The following is a 19586-nucleotide window of genomic DNA, read 5'->3' as shown; positions in this document are numbered from 1 at the left end:
ACTAAATACTTACAATAGTGAATATAATACAATCAAACTACCTACGAGTCCCTTTTTTCTTTTTTTCCTTATTATATCGAAAGACTTTCTTAGATTTTGTGCTGTCATTGTATAAAGTTAAATATCAAAATTTCATGATTATACACGCCCGTTTCCCCTTAATGTCGATCGAACGAATCTTGAACAGTCACCTCCATGCTTGGCCAAAGCGGATCACTGATTTACGTACCTACGTACTAGATATTTTCAGTTTTTTTTTTTTTTTCTAAATCTTACTGTAAGCAAATCACATTTTCTCTTTAATGACTTGTTAATCCTCTTTGAAAGTCGCTCCCACGTAAAACACTGGAACATGTAAAGGAATCATTCAAAATAATTTCTACAAATCACATACACTCTGTAATTACAGTTATCCTTTACTTCTTTTACTCTCATACTCACACATTTTATACATATGTTCGTGTTCCTTATCTTTTTCTATTTCAAGCTTCCTCAAACTTTATAATTAACATTTTAACAAGCCAGTCAAACATTAGAAAGCATAGAATTAAGAAAGGAATCATTTAATATTAAGCTGACAATTAATAAGATACACCACCTTATTGGTTTCAAAAAGTTGGAAATTATTTAGAAAGAATTTTTTAACAGAACCTGTTTTAAAACTATGCTTTTCGACCTAGTACCCAACAGGTCTTAAGAGCTATTCATGCAACAAATTCAAGTTTTTATAAATTGTCCTTTATAAAATCATCTACAATGTATTGTACAATCTCTCTAATATTTTAATATTCGTTATACATTACATTGTAAAAGGTCTAACTTTACTTATGTTAAAATAGTAATTTCTTGTTCCAATTGTTGGTAATACTGGGTTCCAACTGGTTTTGTAATCTTAAACAATAATAAAAGTCTTAATATATTATGAAATAATTATTAGATAAAGCAAATGTTTAGATTATAGTATTCAGTTTAATCCTACAAGGTGCTATGTTTTCTTAAGAAAGTGAAAAATGATAAAAATGTACCTAGTTAGCTTTCTGATGGCAAAATCTGTTCAAATAAAGTAGCATGGTGATCTATTACTTGAGAAAGAGGAATATTTTACTCAAACTTGGAAACCGATAACACTGATTTCTGAAAATCAAAAACTATTCAAAAACTATCACTACGGCGTGAAAAAAAGGAAATATTGCTACATTCGGAAAATTACATACGTGGATAACAGTATAGATATTCCAACGTATAAATTACAATCTGCAGGAATAGTATATACAATTGGAAAGAAATACGCATGCAATTTATGATTGACATGACGGTAGAATCTCAATTATCAAAACCCTGATTAATAGAACGATCGATTAACGAAAAATTCGATTATTGGAACATCGATTACTTAACGGAACGTTCGATTATTCGAACGAGTTGTCTAAGATGTAAGCAAGAGAAATATGTGTTTATGTTCAATGCGTGTATGTATGTTGTGTTTTCATTTCGGTTATACTTCCTCTTTCTCTCTAATCACTATTCATTGTATGTAGGTATGTACGATGTCTTTGGGTTATTATTAGCATTTATAGATTAGATCCTATTAGTAACGTTCTTATTGCTTACTACACACTCAGAAGCATTCGTTGCTTTAAAAACGAGTTTAAGATGGTTCGAAGCACAAAGAGAGAGAGGGGGGAGAGGGAGATAAATAGATAGATAGAGATAGAGATAGAGAAAAAGAAAGAGACAGAGTACAGCTACTGAAATAATAACATTGAAAAAAGTCGCCCAGTTGGCAGCTAAGTAAGATTGGGAGACAAAAATGAACACTGAAGAAAATTGTTAAATCTTAATTCAAAAGCTTTTGTATTTGTATAATACTAATATATCTGTATATATCTACAAAATATTTCACATTAAATGATCTTCGTTCATATAAAAACAGAGTTACTCGATTATCCGTATGGACGTGCCATGTTTTGTTTTGAATAATTGTATTAATGTATGCATATTTTTTCAAACGGGACATGAAGAAATACGTTATATTATTCGATCGATTCTACATTATTGCTAAATATCTTTCAACGTGTGAAACTATGCAAATATGAAAAATACGATCAACTCTTGACCCGTAGTGTGCCGTGGAAGTAGTAAAACTTTACTATGTATCAATAAGAAAATTGTTATCCTACTTAGCGTCCTCATATACTTATTACTAGCAAATTGTTTTAAGAAGAAGTTAGAACTATTCTAAAATAGGAAACGATGGAAATCGTTGATGATTCTTATTTTTCTTTGCTTTTTTTAACAATTGGTCCGTAAAATGCAAACCCAATTCCATCGAGACATTTGGAAAATTGAGACAAGAGCTTGCCTATAGCATCTTCAAGTTTCAAGATAAAATGCAACAGTGTAAACGAGAATAGTTAATCTTTCTCAATTAGATATACCTTTCCATGGAGATGAGAAGTGAGACGCAAAGTGAAGAAAAATTTGGTGAGGGTAAGAAATGATACCCTGTTTAATGTAACAAGCAGCGTAATTAACGTACGTTACCCTACCTCATTTTCCAAGGCGTTTAATGCGAGATCGCGTGCTTAATGACCTAGCACTTGGGTTATAAGGTGATTTGACTCTCTTAGCCATTCCGGAACTAGAGTTACATCCGGTGTTTGTAGGGCTAATCGTAGAGCAAGCTCCGTTCCCAGTATTACTGCTAGTTTGCTTTATACTGGACGACAAGGAGGAAGAAGACCTTACTCTACTTGACTGTAGAAATCCATTATTACTAGAATGCTTCAATTTACACGGTAAAGAGAGTCGACTTTGCTTTACTATTCCGTACTGATGTACTAATTGTGGAGATATCGTGTGACCAGTTATGTCTACATTACGTGAACGTAGTGTTTTTACAGGTGTCGCTGCGATAGTATCCGACCTGGAATAAAAACAAATACAGATATATCAGGTAAGGAATTGCAAAATCACTTTGTGCAAATGCAAGCTTAGTTTAAATACAAATTAGTAGACATGATAAAAAAAAGATCAAATGATAAGGAAACTAACCTGAGCCAACGTTGCGGAACGGTCGTATTATCTGAAGAACCTATAATAGACACGGTTCGCTTTATCCTCCGCTCGTTACAATTATTCGATCTATTACTTCTTCCCTGATCCCACTCTCTTGCGCTGAGACTAGCAGCCCACAATTGTTTCAACAGACCTTTGATAGACGGCCTTCTGATAGCTTTCACTGGCGTAGCTTTTTTTTCCAAATTTCTTTGGAAGCTATTTAGCGACGACAGCCTTTCCTGTACAGGTACAGTGGTAGCAACAGCCGTAGAACGAGCAATATTGGAATCCGTGCTAGGCCAGCTCATACTACTACTCGCGTCCTTTGTGGCTTGATTCGCTGGATCATTCTCGTCGACCGGGTTCGGACGATCCTCCGAGCGTGTCCTCCTTTTAACGCATGGTTCTTGTAACATACATGACTCCTCAATCGTGTTAACTACACTCTGTGATATTGCACTGTGTCTTCGTTTAGTAGAAACAGCACTACTGCTCGTTTTGCTAGTCGAATTTCTCACACCTTCCTCCACCGTGTTTCCCGATACCGACACTTTTGTACTACGCGATTTAAGTCTAGAATTTACATATGTTTTCGTTTCTAACGAACTAGCATCCCCCAAAGTATTTCGTGAGTGTGCAGTTACGCTGGGCCTTCTCGTACTTCGAACGTCTCTTCTTGAGGTTGAAAATAATGTTGTCTGTCTGTGACGAGATCCATTTAATATGTTAGCTTTTACTTCGTTCTCATTGCAGCTAGTACTCGCTAGAACTACTTCATTGCTCTCTGTGGTACTAGTAACGACTGTGGAAGAATGTGTACCATTACATTCACTAGAAAATGCACTTTGGTGTATCACATTTGAAACGTCAGGATCGTTTTTCATTTCTATCTCAGGTGATTGCCGAGATGATCTCAAATTTTTCTGCTCATTTAGTGTATTATTTTCAGTTGTCCTTACTGGTTGGCCCTCGATGGTCTTGGTCTTTTCTACTTCTGCCTCAAATTCGAGACTATTTACTTCTATACTGTTCTTTAATATTTCATTGGATGATAATTCTACAGGTTGAACATTTCCATCGTCCAAATTTTCTGAGATATCTGGATGCTTTTCATCTTTTTGATATTGATTCTCTTCAATTTTTTCTAGAGGAGTACATATATTTTCCACATATGATTCCTTTTGATTCCCCTCAATCTCATCTGAAAAAGCTGGTATTTTAAGATCAACATAATGATTTATTATAGGAGAAGGCCTTGGTATGCTTGAAGAGACTGGATTACAGTTATGTCTTGTTGGAGCTTCTGCAAGCGTAGCAGTAGGTGTATGCATAGTACGATGTGTCACGACACACTCTTTCTGGCTCAATATAATCTTTAAGAACCAAAAAAACAAATTTTTTTAACAATCTAACCAACATCTTTCTTTGTATCTTCCAAATCATTTTTTCCTTCTTTTAATAATATTGTTAAAGAGTGGAAGAATAATTTTTAATAATACATACCTCACTACGAGATGGGCCTGGTGGATCTAACATTAATGTAACCACGCTTGTATTGTCTGCACGTAGCCTCTTTAATGACCATTTTTCCAAAGCTCTATCTACTAGACTTTTCGAAGGATTTATCCATAGTTGAACATTATCAGCTTGCTGTTTAAAATAGGAATTACAAATATGTCTTTGTATGTTTAATATCTTATTCAAGTTCCTTTTAAACATACCCCACTACATGTTTGTTGAGAAGCAATCAGATGTTTCTCATTATGTCTATCTGCAGCTTGGACAATAGCTACTGCAGCTTGGGGTGTCAACATATTCCACAAACCATCTGTTCCAAAAATAAGGCAACGATGTGATTCCACATCAATCGCGACTACTTTAACATCTGGTTCTGGAGACACAACAAATGTGTTCAATTCTGAGTTGTAACTCCAAAGATCACCTATAAAATACGAGGTTATTAATCATCTAATGATCCATACATTCTTATAGGGTTTTCCCTAATATTTTAGTAGCAATATACCTAAGGATCTAGCAACAGCAAGAAATGGAATTTCATCTATATGAGTTGACCTTCGAACAGGTCCTTTGTGCCCAATACGAGGTCTGTTCCAAACAACTCTTGGAACTCCAGACTTGCTAACAACTTTACCACCAGACTCACGTATCCTCATCATTTCTGGCCCACTTTCCGGCTTATGGTCTTTGGTCAAAGCTTCTGCACGCCATTGAGGGTCACCGTCTACTTGGTATCCCAATATTATGCCAGAATCTCCTACATGACCCAGGTAAATTTTACCTTTACGAATGAAGGCTATACTAGCCGTGGTCCCAGCCGTAGATGGTAATCCGGATGCGGTTCTCGGCCACTTGTCTATCGCAAAAATACATTCTCGTCAACATATATTTTTACTGAAAATTCCTATCGAAAACCACATTCTATGATTCTTTGCTTCATAACGAACAAATTGCCCATAGAAAATCAAAAGATATCGAATATTTTCTCTCAACTACTTTTTCTCAGAGTTTGAACTTTCAGGTTAGCTCGGATTACATAACCTAAATTCTAACCTAATCGGGCACAGGTGGTGGGGGAAATACGCGGGACAATGAGAGAAATTCTTCAAAAAATAGTAGATACATAAAGTTTCTTTGTAAATACGCGTGAAAAGTGATGAGATTTGGCGGGAAACGAGTGAAGTAGTAGAAATAACGGAACAAATGGCGGAAATAAGATTCTTACCAAGCTCCCGCCACATCGCATAGTGCGTGTTCACGTATCCGTCTTTGATGGCTCGCAGCACATCCTCGTCCCGATCGCTCCAAAAATTTTTCTGCTTGACGATAACGTTCATCAGGTGTTCCTTTGCAAATGTGGCAGCTTCGCCGCCACCGTGGCCGTCGAATATCCCGAAGAAGGCATACTCCAGATCTTTGTCATCCGGTGTCGATTGAAAGGCCACGCTGAACATGTCCTCCATGTACTTACGACCGCCCTGATTACAATGTCCGGTCACTCTTAGGTTAACCCCAATACTCAACGGCATGATGGAACACGCCGGTGACCACGGGATGTCAAGAAGACGAAAGTCTACCACTTCCTTTAACTACGCACTGTTTCGACACTCAACACGCACAGGGAACGGAAGCCTCGTATTTACTGGGTAGGTCTGCGCGTAGCTCGAGGGACGCACACACACTCCAACGATCATGGCCCCACACAGCACAATGACGTTGCGCGCACCGGAGTAGGGCAGGAGGGGTCGTCCCCTCCACGATTTCACCGTCACCAATGCGCCTACCACTATACTCCGACGTTTCTCGAGAATCTTCAAACCGAGTGCTTTTGAGCAACGCAATTTATTTATCTGGGAACCTTCCTTAACCTATAAACACACCTTTATTAATCTACCTTAGAACTATAGAAAAATTATTTATTATACTTTAAGAGGTAAAAGTAATCATTCAAATTGCTACAGTATAGTTTGTGGTTATAATGTAGTAGTGGTAACTTCTGAACATTTTAGGTTTTCTATCGAGCCCTGCTAACATCCTTCCTTAAGATTTACTTGATAAATTTCTTAAGTTTCAACTATAAATATTAACTACCTATATAAAACTAATTCTTAAAGTTATTACCATTATTATTTCATAATTACAATGTATATAGTATTGGTAATTTCTGATTTCCAACTTAACTCTGCTATGTCTTTTATTACAAGTTACTTTCGAGACGACAAATTTCTTAAGTCTGAGTTATAACTATCAACTACTTATACGAAATCAATTCTTTAAATTATTAGTGTGGTCTATAATTATAATGTAAATACATAGTATTGATAGTCTTTGAATATTTTAGGTTTTGAACTTAACCCTACTACATCTTTCATTATAAATTGCTTTCAACTCAGTAAATTGTTCGATTTTAAACCAGATAAGTATCAGCCACTTGCATAGAAGTAATTTTTCGAGTTATTAGTATGCATTGTAATTACAACGTAATATTGGTTGCATCTGAACATTTTATATTTATAATTTAGTCCTACGTTCTTCGATTCAGTTGTTAACAAATTTCTTATGTTTGATGAAAATACTAGAATCACTCGTTACGTTAAGTATTTTTGTAAAATATTGAATTTCCGTTCTGAGGCAGAAAAATTGCAGTGGCAGGGTTTCAAATCGATTGGCGCGCAGAAAGTTCCACGCGGAAGCGTATACGATATATGTATATATTATCAATGCGTTCGATAATTTGCAAAACGCATCGTGTATACGTATTTCCAAGATAACTATTCCCGTTAGTTCGATTCTCATGTAGCATATGTTCCCCGACGTATAAGTTAACGTATAGCGGTTCCATAATCACGATTGGACGATTCGATTTGCCGCGCTTCGAATTTAACCGGGAAACTAGATGTGCCCCTTTGAAATTTCCAAAAACTCTCCGTAAACAGCAACTTGGTAACATTACCTCGGTTATATTACCCTCACCGACGACCACCACACGCAGAGCGGTATCGCATCCCCCTTTCGTTTCACCGTTTCCGTCCATCCCCACTGTCGTGGAAACTTTTACCCCTTCCCTTCCCCCACCATTCCCCTGACATAGGGCCGGCCCATCAACGTCGCGGTGCTATTCATGCCGCGCATCTCGGCTCACGCAGTTGCTGCGTTGCCATGTGTCCTCCGACGAACCTGAACTTTCTTGTCCAGCTGGTGACTCTCGAAGTCTCGAACATGTCTTTTGCAAAATTCTTTCCAAAATTAAAATATAATCTTACATAAATACACATTATAACATATAATTACCTTAATTATCAAATTATCATAACTTTTTGTAAAAGAGAACCAAATTGGAGTAAGGATAAATAAAATATGGAATACTATAACACATAATATCTTCGGTTGTTTCCAGATTTAAGTTTCCCTCTTCGTTTGAATATATATTTGTATGTTTTAATGTTGTAAACATGTGACACAAGTTTGTAAGGTATAGATATGTCGAAGATATAATTTGCTGTTAAGGAGTGTAGAATTATTGTTTCGTTTTTTTAGGTGGTTTTGAGGATGTAAACGGGAAATGAATGCGAACCAAGTGGAAAGCAAACATTCTGTTTTGCCAGGCTGTGCAGTTATCTCTTTCCAAGAGCAAAACACGGGGCACGTGTTTGAACTTGTTCGCCTCACGAATTGGCAACGCTGTACTTCGTTCAAAATAGCACTCCCAGCTGGCGGCTTTCGCTTAACATCCGATAGGCTATAGTTTGATGAAAACTGTTTTTGACTTTATCGCTAAAGTAGAACCGTTTTCGTTCATATTTTGTTTTCCGATTTTGTTCGCCAAAAACTACGGTTAACAATTTCTATGATTCGCTAAGCGATCAGAGATACGGTCGATATGTGTCATCGATTGCATCATCTCTTCGAAAAGATGGCTGTTCTTTTCTGCTTGGAAACAGTTATGCGGAAACACGGCAATCAGCAATTAAGCTATTTCTTTCGAATTTATTATTAATATTAGATTTGTTATATGATTAGGACTGTTAATTTTCCAAAGAAATAACTATCGCAATATCTTTATCGTTGAAGCTTGATTACTGATTGTACTGTAAAATTAATAAATGTAATAGTTTTAAAAGTAAATGAAGTTTGGAACTGTCAGAACAGTTGTCGCGCTACCATCTACCGACAATTGGCAGAATTACTGAAAGATCAGATAATAGAAAATGATATAAAAATAAACGCGTAACTAAATAAATAAAGCTGTTTTTCGCAAAGCACTGAAGTCTATTTAATATCTGTTTGCAAAAACAGTATATATTACAATTGTTGAAAAAAATTTTGCTATATGAAGATTTTCAAATGGTTCTATTATACCGACGCATATCTTAATTCAATGCAAAACACTTTGCAAACAGAAAATTGCACTGTCTTACATGCCATACACACACACACACGCACGCGACCACACGACCACACAATCTATCTATAATAATATTATATATATAAATAATCTTTACAATATTCGGTATATAATTACAATAATAATAATGAACCCTTTTCATGAATATAATTAATATAATTCAAGATAAGTAATAGAGTGAATGTAAATCTTTAATTAATCCTTCCTAAATTAATTAAATAATTGAACAATTATTGAGAAGTATTAGTAAAATACAAATTTAAGATATATTTCATATTTTATATTGTAAGTATAAGACATTGTATAATTAATTACTAACGAAATTATTTTATTTATTATTAGTATGAGCGGAGTTATTCTTTCGCGGAACAACGGGATGCGAATTTTAAATCTGTTTCCAACGCGACGGGTCGGATGATTCAGGAACCTTCTCAGGAATTAGGAACAAGTCGGTGCAGGTTTTGTGCAGTGTGCAGGTTCAGTCCTGTCCAGGCAGACCTAACGACATCTTCAAAGTACTGACGTGTTGTGTTACTAAGCCAAGCCGAATGCATCGATTGTGTCAGAGAAAATTGCTTGATGACGTTTGTTTCGTGATACAGTATAGCGGTCTTTTATTTCAAAAGTATCATTCACTTCGCTTTATGCATTGATTCTCTCATGTGTAATGTGTATCCTTTTTGCAATTGAAATTTGTTTCTCTTAAATGCTAATTCTAACCTTTATGTTTACATATTATTGTATATCAGATCAAAGTAAACTGAATATCATACTTGAAATCTGACGTTACATTTAATAAATATATGTAGTTATAAGTACATACGAGTCGTCTGTGTTATAACATAATGTTCTGTCATTGATGGTAATTGTATTATATTATTAATAAAGTATGAATGAAACTATTAATATGGATAAATTGATTCCTTAATTTTTATTTTGTTTTATATATATTTTTTATTTTATTTTTATTTTGTTGGTGTTTGTAAGAATTTCTCATTTTGTAAATAAAATTTAAGACGATGTAAATATAACCAAATTTGTATATAAACAAAATCTATACAAAATAAATATATGTCTATACCTTGTAATAAATTCCCGCAATGTAATATTAATAATACGTAATTACAATTATTTTGATAACTTGATTTTTTTATATACAATATTTCCCCTTCAGTTGTGTTTATTTTAATACAAATTTAATAAGCATATAAAAACAACATTTTGTTACAAATTATATATAATTATTTCTCTTACATAATTTTGAACGTCTTGTATTTTTATCAAAAGCACTATAGAAAAGGATAAAAGAATCTCTCTTCAATCGTCATTTTGCCTTATAGATTCTTGCTAAACTTGATCGCAACTTGACGGAAAATCAAAATATTGGTAAAGGTATATTCAAGAGAAGTAGGTATATGTATATACTTGGGAAAAGAACGGAAAATTAAGCATATCTCTTTGTATTATGAAATCCTACTTATTTGCTCTGCTATCAACAGAGGTGCAGGCACATTATGGAGGTATCAGACGAGGAAACGAAATTATAGAAGAGAGAATATCTATATTTTGTGACCTAACAATATCGACCCATTAGCCAATGAAATTGATAATGAATAAATAATTTCAGGCCATTCTTTTATGAATTTTTCTTAATAATAAAATTTTACTTAAGTGTAAGTACAAAAATATAACGTATAATAAAGAATTTCATTAGTATGGAGCTATATGTACTATCGACTTATATAAAATATCAGTTTCGGGCTCAAGTTTAGAAACTATATGTTCATAGAGTATTACCATATTGATGACTTAAAAATTAACGTCTGTTAAATGAATTCCATCCATTTTATTTTTAATAAATAATTTATGTTTATACATATTATGTTTCGCAACAACATATATACATAGACAGTTATCTAACTTGGCGGCACGCCGTCGCCAATTCGAAATGTATGAGTCAGCCATGCACACGAAGAATGTACGAATCAGCCACTTGTAAGAAGTAAGACTAATTCCACGAAATACTATCATTTATGGAAACCCTTGCATTCTTGAATAACTTTAACCTTTCTTGAATAAAATTTATACATAGTCTAAGAGATATCCAAAATACAACGGTATGAAAACAGAACCAGAATTAAAATAATAAAAACTTTTATAAAGCAATCTAGCATTTTAAATCTTGTAATAACAAAATTACAAATTATTCTGAGATTCAAGGTTTAGATAATAAAATTCACTTTTATTAAAAATTAATCGTATATTTTCCTTATGAATTTTGGTAACAGATCATGTCTTTATCCTTCATCTTTTTTTATGTCTAAGTTCGTAACAAAATATTGTTCTTTCTTCATAAAAAAAATTACACACAAGTTATGTAAGTCTTATTTGTAAGAGGGTATCACAAAGATTCCATACGAATTTGTTGTCGCAGAAAAAGTCCAATCTCTTTCATACCAAAAGCTATCTGTCCTAACATTTTGCACGTCCTGCACACAAATGTAAAGTAAAATTTATTATAAAATCTTTAAACATAATTGTATATTAAGATTCAATTTAATGTATAAAATTTTACCTCTGCCCAAAGGCAACTTTAACTTTGTAGTATCTTTTTTAATAACTGTACCTCGTCCTCCTATATTGAAACAAATAAAGATTTTAAAATTAGAAATACTTCACATAAATTGGACCATATAACCCGTAAAAAGTAAAGAAAAATATTAATATGTCTTATTATAATATATTTTCCTGAAATTATTTGTGTACTATTTTTCTTAAGTTACTATAATCTAACTTACACATTTTGTACATAGAAAGTTACTACAATTAAACAAGAATTATTGTTATATTTTAAATAAAATAATGTTCAAAGTAATAGACTTAAAAGTTATTTTATGTTTTGAAATAAATTATTAAGCCAATCCTAGCGGCACTGCAATGCTAGGCTGACTCACGACAGAGGTGGAGCAAGCACCAACACTCCGTCAGATTCCAAAAATCAGTTTAATATTCTGACTTCCCAATGGGAAGTGTATCAGATATTAAGCTGATAAGAACAGATACTACACTTTGATCTTAGCCATAAGGCCGAGAAGCGATACCAATTCTGATTTTCTTTCCGAATATAACATCTATATCTCCCGAATTTCCTAGCGAGAAACGGTACTCGGAAGAAACCACCTAGCGGTGGGGTTTTCAACTACTTTTATTTATGTATAGGGTGTAAGATAAGCATATATCACGGTTCATAAGACTGATTCCATCCTTGATTTAAGAAAGATTATGTAAATAAAGATATTGCATATCATAAACAAATTTTTGGAAATTCTAAGGCAAAGTCAATTATGTGGTATTTTTATCTAATTAATAAACTGATAATACGGAAATAATCAAATGTACTGATATTTTTCTTACACTCTATACACAAAGTAGAATAATTGGACACCCTAACCTAACCCTAGCCAAACTCTAACCTCACCATTAAGGGTAAGTGATTTCTCAAGGCTACCGTGTACAAAGTATACATTTTCATTGATATTTTCTTTATACTCGTTATAATTTTTTTGTTTCTCGTATACATTATAGCTTTTTAACCCTCCTTTGAAATATAGGTAATTGGAAATTCATAAAATATATTTAAAAAGAAAAAAATTTCTAGAAATTAATGTCTTACCAATTGGAGGAAAATTGGTAACATCGTTTAAAAGGTCGAAGGTTTCCTGTGTTCCACTAAGAGCTTTAGCTAAAATATTATAAAATATTTAGTTATATCGCATAAAATCGATGTAAGTAGGTCACAAAAATATACTTACGCATTGTTTTAGGTGCACGCAATGGTCGCATTGGCAAATTTAACTAAAAGTTTGAGAAATAAATTATTTTCAAATTGTATATTTTGTACGTTCTAATTAACTACTTGGAAGTTTTGTCGCGACAGTTTGAAACACTTGTACTTACAGCTGCAGTGTTGGATTTGGATGTACCAGCTTTAGAATGATCAACTATGTCCACTTTACTCTCCATTCGTCTATTTTGCTCTTCTTTGTAAGATCGTTCAGATACCTTAGTCCTATACTCTGCAGATACCTAATTGTATCGAAGAAATTTTATATTTGTCAGAATATGAAACAATATCACCTTCTCTCTCTCTCTCTCTTTTTCTCACATATTTTTATATAATAAAAATCAACAATTTATTACTCACTCCATTCACATCAGCAATTGTTATCCTCTTTTCAATTATTTTTAAAGCCTTTAACTTCAGATCAATGTCATCAGTCTTTTCGGTAGCAGCAACTTGCTTACTAAAGTCGTGGGAATTCTTGTATGGACAATGCACACCTTCGATCATTTCAATATTCATGTATTCACAGCAATAATCACAAATTGTCATACCCCATCTTGTTACTATGGATTGGCTGCAGTACTGAGGTACATCTACAATTTTATGGAACTATATGGAAACCAAAATAAACTGTTATTAAGGGTATTATATAGTATTGTTGATTGGAAGTATTTTTTGTATGCATACTTCACACTCGAAGCCACGTGTATTGGATAAGTAGTCTTTTGCAAATTCCTTTTCGGCAAGAACAAGAGGAATGCTACGACTGTCTACTTTCCGTACAGCAGCGTTTCGTAGTTCTGCAAATAGTGCTTCTATCGAATAGATTAGATAGTCATCAACAGGTTCACCTAAAATACAATTACTAATTAAAAACATTGCCAAAATTTTGTATTATCTTATGTACACTGTTATAAATATTCATAGTTACCGCCTGCTTCATTCAATCTCTGTAGTAGTGATTCCACAACAGGACATAATTTTTTCATAGTGAACAATGGAGGATACCTTCTCCCAGTCTTATTACTTTCCATAAATTTGGAGAACTTATTGTACATAAGTGCGAAGTCACATTCTCCATCATCTAATTCTATAGGGATTTGGTGAGTTTCCTGACTGGTTTCTAGTGCATCTCTTTTCCATCCTAAAGGTATTTTTACCTTTAATATTTCATGGTATATGTTTTGAATACCATTTTGCATACTAAATTCTGCAACTGCAAATTCTGCAGGACAAAAGTCATACTTGTTAATTCCTATGTCTCTTCTATAAAACCAATTGACATGTATGAATATGAATTTTAGATTTTGCAAGTCTGTAACAAATGACAATATTAAATGTTAAATAATTAATCAATATCTTATAAGTTCTTATTAGAAAAAAAGATTTAATTTGGAATACTTACTATTATGTTGTACACCCATACAAACTATAGATTCTATGTATTGAAGCATATTTTGCTGAAATTCCTCCTCTCTCTTTTGCTCTAACTCTAGCTGAGCTACATTTTCACCAATTGTAGTTCTGTTACCTACTGTTATCTGAGCTTTAATCTTGCTATCTTTTGCTTTAGACCTATAAATGCCTTTTTCATGTGGAGGAAGGTTCTATAATAACATAAAATTATATAAAATACCATAATTTCCATTAAAAAATTTTATCAACAAATAACTATGAAAAATCATTAATATCACATATTCTCTTGAATATCACTTTATATATAAGGACAAAATTAGTTTGAAAAATTTCTCAGTCAGTTATTCTACTGTTAAAATGACCTTTGTATGTTAACACAAACATTTACATTCAAATTCTTCTAAATGTTCATATTATGTAAGTATTTTAAATAATGATATATATTTTTAAATTAGAATTATCTATTAAATTGGAATATCTTTTATTCAAAGAATGGTACGTGGTCAGTTAAATTATTGAAATATATTGTCAAATAAATTGTTAAATAAATTGTTAAATAAATTGCCGAAATATGAAATATATCACCTTCCAGTCTTCGCTACAAAGTGATGAAAGTTCTTTCATATTTCTTGGGACATGTACACCACGCTTCTTTTGCTGTTTCGCCCAATCAAGAGCAAAGAAATAGAATGCATTTTTCGACATAGCTATATAATGCTCAACAATCCACTTTCGACGAAAAACCGGGAAGAACTGTTCCTTTGTTTGATTTTACATCGCATAGAGCTGACATTTGTTGGCAGTGCCATCTTCAATACTGGGGAATTAAAATAATTTGAAATACGAATTACAATCACACGTTGTTTGATTATTAATTATAAATTATGGAATTTTTATATTATATGAACATTGGATAGGACATATATTGATAGGTTGGAGGCAAAGAATATGGAGAATATTAATATTATTAATATATTGTATAATATACATATTAGTTATGAAATTATAATATATAATATTTATATATTGAGATTTAGATAATAATCTTTTTCAAAAATAATTTTAATTTATTATTGTGAGAATATGAAGCGGTTCTCTCATTTTTAAGTTATTATACAATAATATATTGACAATAGAATTAATTAGAATTATGCTATCGACAATTCATAACGTATAAATATATATATAGAAATAATTACTATCAGTAAATAAATATTACATATAAATAATAATAGTTGATGAAAGTTAACTACATGAGTGAATAATATAGTAAAAACGAAGTTACAGTTACAGTTATATAATAATAAGTTATAACTGTATATAACTGTATATGTATACATACAGTCGGTCTCAAAAATATTCGGGCACTAATGTAACTTTGACTTCTATGTTCTATGTCTGAAATAAATACACATAAAAAAAACAAAAATGTTTTGCAGTCTATTGAGGTATAGTATGGCTAGGTGTCAGAAACTAAAGAACTTTTGACTTCAAACAAACCGTTGTTTAAGTATTAGAAGAAATGTCAGAACGAAGTGAATTTTCATCCTACAAAAATATTCGGACACCTTATAAATTATTGTTAAAAATACTAAAATGGTAATTTTTTTAAAAAAGTTGATGTTTTACCCGGTACCCCGTTTGTTCAATAATATGTCTCAAGCAGTTTAATATGTTGAAGATTAATGTTTAATTAATAATTGATACTGCATGTTTTTCTTTCTCTAGACGAATTTATACGAAATTTCCCTTTAGCGTCTATTGTTGCTCTTGCCAATATATCAAATACGTCTAATATTCTTGCAAATTAAAAATGCATCTTTCTTCGGTTTACCTTGTAATGCTTAGGCAACAGTACATAATTAATTAATAAATATTTTATTCTTGATAAATTACAGAGCAACAAATTTTTTATTTCTGATATCTGTAAACTGTATCGTAATATTTTATGTTATACGCTTTTATAACATTGTATGTAAATAGCAAAAAAAATATACTGATTTATTAACTGAGTACTGAAACATAAATCAAAGATAAATAAATTTAAAATTTGTGAGAATACTTCAGTACCGATAAATTTTTTTTGTTGAAATTATATTAGCTCATGCATGTTTATTTTCTTTCCATTTCAGTTTAACGTATGGACCTCTTTAGTTGGAACATAATATGTTACTTCTCGAAAGCATATTAGGTATCTTTTCTAGGAATTTGGCGACTACCATATCAGTGCGCGCTCGACTTGTCGGCGATCTCTCTCTTCCCTTCCTTAAACCGAAATTCGCTGCGTAAGTTGTGGCGCAGGGGTCAGTTTAGAGTCGAAACTCGAAGCAACTGGACGTTTGTTTTTGTTATTGTTACTTCGGGATGGGTGTTGTCTTTCTGCAATGTAATAACAGAGTGGAATTTCCTCTCTGGTAGTACTGTTATAAACATTTTTTAGTGCTGAAACCGACGCTATTTTTTAATTAACGTACGTTTCTACTCAATAATTTATTACGATCTTCTATAACCTATTATTTGATTATCTTTGTTGTGTTACCATGTTTTTGATTGTCACATTTGCCGGTAGCTCGTATAATGAGCTTTAAAAAAACAGTTTAACCTTGACCATTGTTTCATTTCTATACAATTTGTTCTTTTAATACATTTATTCTATTGTTTTGGTCTTTCTTTGTTGAGATTATCAGCAGATTATGGGGAAACTTAGGAAACATTAGAAGGACGCCACGAAATTAACAAACATGGCGCGGAATGAAAAAGGATGAAAGGTGATCGGCGATGAATTCAACAAGTTCTCGTGGAGTTTTGGTAACATTTGATTCATTTTAATGGAGATAAAATCATTTATACGTTTGTTTCCTAATATTATTGAACAATTTGTAACGTTTATTTAGTACTCGATCAGTGTACATTTTTAACGAACAATTCATAATCTTGACATAATTGATACATAATAGAACGGAATTCTAAATTAATTTCGTGGTTCATTACGAATACTAAGATGAAAATAGACAATAATTAAAGAAATTATTTTATTAAATTACTTAATTACATTTGATATTCACTGATAGGTTTGGACATATTTTGCGCATCGCGTCTTTTTCGTATTACGCAGCTTTGTTTAACCGTAAAAAAGAGCGCGCCATATTTTATCGGTACAAACTATGTTTGAAACTATAATGGCGGACATTCACTGTATAATTTTTATAAATCAATTATATTATGAAATCGTAAACATTTAACAATTATTTAACAATATTAATAATATTTTTAATGTATTAATTAAATATTTGATGTTATTGATATAATAGCAATATTTTCACGAACAAACTCGGAGTTGTTGGAAGAAAAAGAGATATGAAAAAAATATGTTGCTTCTTTTCTTTAACTCTTACCCTTTAATAAAGCTTTTCTTTCAGAGAATTTTTGTGATCGCGCGCAATGCGGTCGTTAGAGTCAGTGTTCGTTGCGTTATATTATTTTCGATATTCTTTAGAGCATATAGCTCTCATTAAATTTCATCATAATAATCATACAAGAAATTGGAGTCAATGTGTTCGCCGATTGTTATTTGAACAGGCGCGGTAATATGTAGTTTTTTATTTTTCTTTTTTTTATGAATCCTTTTTTCAAACATTCGCTTTCGGTGATAAAGTGGCAGGTCTCGTAAGAGGATAAAGCCTTTCCTGGAGTTCAAGAATGTAAGTATTTTTGTATACTGTACTTTAATTTATTTTATTATTCGTATTTTAATTGATTTATTATTAGTTTCTGTTGAAATAGAATATTAAAGTTTCAATATTAAAATATACAATAGAAACGTTTAACATGGTTTGGCAATCATTAAATTCTTATCATTTTTAGATTTTAATTGTAATCAGTCTTTATAAGAATTTTAACTGTTATTGTCAGAACTTAAAACTTGTATAGAGTTCTATCTTCCATCATTTTGAACTTTTTAAACAATAAGCAGTGTATATTTCAGAACAGACTATAATTTTTCACGTGTTTTGTTATAGGTTTTTCACTGTTTCCTGTTCATTGGGAAGGATGGAGTGGTGCTTTGCAACTAAGCATGTAACAATCTTTGCATATTTTATCCCAATTAATTTTATTCTTTGTATTTTGCTGTAATTACATATTTATTAAAGAATAAGGTCAGAATTTTAATTTTAATATTAGAATATTTTTTATTATTAAAGTTTCAAGTTTTCATAGAGTACCACATCTCATTATCTTAAATTTTTTGAACAATCATCATTGTGTGTTCCAGAACTAATTATAATAATTCATTTTTTGTTAAAGGTTTTTCACTCCTTCCTCTTCTTGTTCCATCAAAAGGACCTAGTAGTGCTTCAAATGTTGAGAATGTAAGTATCTACCTTTGTATTTTAAATTTAATTTTGCGCCTTGTGTTTATTATTACTAATTAAAAAATACAACTTCATCAAAAATTTGACAAATTTAAACTCATTCTTGAATGGATTAGTGTTATTAGAATTTCATGAAATTCATTATTTCAAATTTTTTAAATAATTAACGCTGTTTTTAAGAAGAAATCATAATACAGATATTTGTTAAAAATTTGTTACAAATTTCTTCCAGATCTCGCTTCTTTGATTTAATGATGGTTTCACGATGACTTTCCTTGGTTCACAACAATATAAAGGACAACATTCTTTGCATGTAATTGTAAGTTGCATGCATTTTTGTTCCTCTAGTCACTCAATCATGTCGTAGGATGAAAGGTCCGAATCGACACGGGTAACTGGTTGTATTACGTAGAATTTTTGACGAGCATAGTGACCACGGGTATTTATTATACCCGTGAGTAGTAACATTTTTTTATCTGTGTTTTATATATTAGTTTAGGATAGATCTTCTTGCACATCGCTTTTTTTATATTAATAATAATGTCACTGACGATTGAAATATTATATTATTACGTAATATTAATATAATGTTATTAATTGATACAAACAGTATTATATCAAGCATTAATTTAAATATTTGCAAAAGCCAAATATACATATATAAATGAAATGTGAATATTTGAATAAATAATATATATTGAAATGACTTGGTTAAATATTTCCTTGCAGAGAAATCGGATACCCTCCGACTTCGTTGCATGAAAAATTCCAATTATTGCATAATGACAGTGACAATAATAATTTTTTTTTTTTCATTTCATCTTGTGTTCTCTGAACATAATATTCTAAAGAATTTAATTGTTTGTCCTTCATATTTGAATTTAAGTATTAATTAAAAAAATATAAAGATATTAAAGTTCAATTCATACCGTACAAAGATGTATTCAATTTCTTGTGCAAGAAGAAACTT

The 19586-nt window shown here is 31.9% G+C and overlaps 2 protein-coding genes and 1 non-coding gene across 4 annotated transcripts in view; all 3 read right to left on the bottom strand.

The window, feature by feature from the left end:
• Positions 1–243: 243 nt before the first annotated feature.
• On the bottom strand, positions 244–6313 carry LOC132914771 (protein phosphatase 1D). 2 transcript variants are annotated; one of them, XM_060974151.1, is made up of 7 exons: positions 5804–6313; positions 5084–5434; positions 4782–5002; positions 4564–4710; positions 3055–4433; positions 2550–2926; positions 244–345 (listed from the first exon to the last, which is right to left on the bottom strand). In XM_060974151.1, exons 1-6 carry the CDS (start codon positions 6105–6107, stop codon positions 2551–2553), a joined length of 2778 nt encoding a protein of 925 aa, XP_060830134.1. In that variant the 5' UTR covers positions 6108–6313; the 3' UTR covers positions 244–345; position 2550. The 2 variants fall into 2 exon arrangements, with proteins under 2 accessions (XP_060830134.1, XP_060830133.1); XM_060974150.1 differs by having other exon boundaries at positions 244–891; positions 5804–6312.
• A 4514-nt stretch (positions 6314–10827) lies between these two features.
• Positions 10828–19586, bottom strand: part of LOC132914510 (protein maelstrom) — a 348506-nt gene continuing 339747 nt past the window's right edge. Inside the window, exons 2-11 of the mRNA XM_060973688.1 lie at positions 14829–14948; positions 14233–14434; positions 13759–14142; positions 13515–13678; positions 13188–13436; positions 12941–13069; positions 12796–12838; positions 12657–12725; positions 11559–11618; positions 10828–11472 (exon numbers count right to left, since the gene is read on the bottom strand). Of these exons, the coding sequence (XP_060829671.1) occupies positions 11456–11472; positions 11559–11618; positions 12657–12725; positions 12796–12838; positions 12941–13069; positions 13188–13436; positions 13515–13678; positions 13759–14142; positions 14233–14434; positions 14829–14948 (1437 nt within the window). The 3' untranslated portion in view covers positions 10828–11455. The remainder of the gene's footprint in view (positions 11473–11558; positions 11619–12656; positions 12726–12795; positions 12839–12940; positions 13070–13187; positions 13437–13514; positions 13679–13758; positions 14143–14232; positions 14435–14828; positions 14949–19586) is intronic.
• Positions 11891–12082, bottom strand: LOC132915019 (U2 spliceosomal RNA). The gene has a single exon (XR_009659753.1). It is a non-coding gene; the product is annotated as a U2 spliceosomal RNA (small nuclear RNA).

Source organism: Bombus pascuorum, chromosome 15 (genome assembly GCF_905332965.1).
Source record: "Bombus pascuorum chromosome 15, iyBomPasc1.1, whole genome shotgun sequence".
Taxonomy (NCBI): Eukaryota; Metazoa; Arthropoda; class Insecta; order Hymenoptera; family Apidae; genus Bombus; species Bombus pascuorum.
Note: the sequence above shows the minus strand (reverse complement) of the source record. Positions and strands in the feature narration are given on the sequence as shown.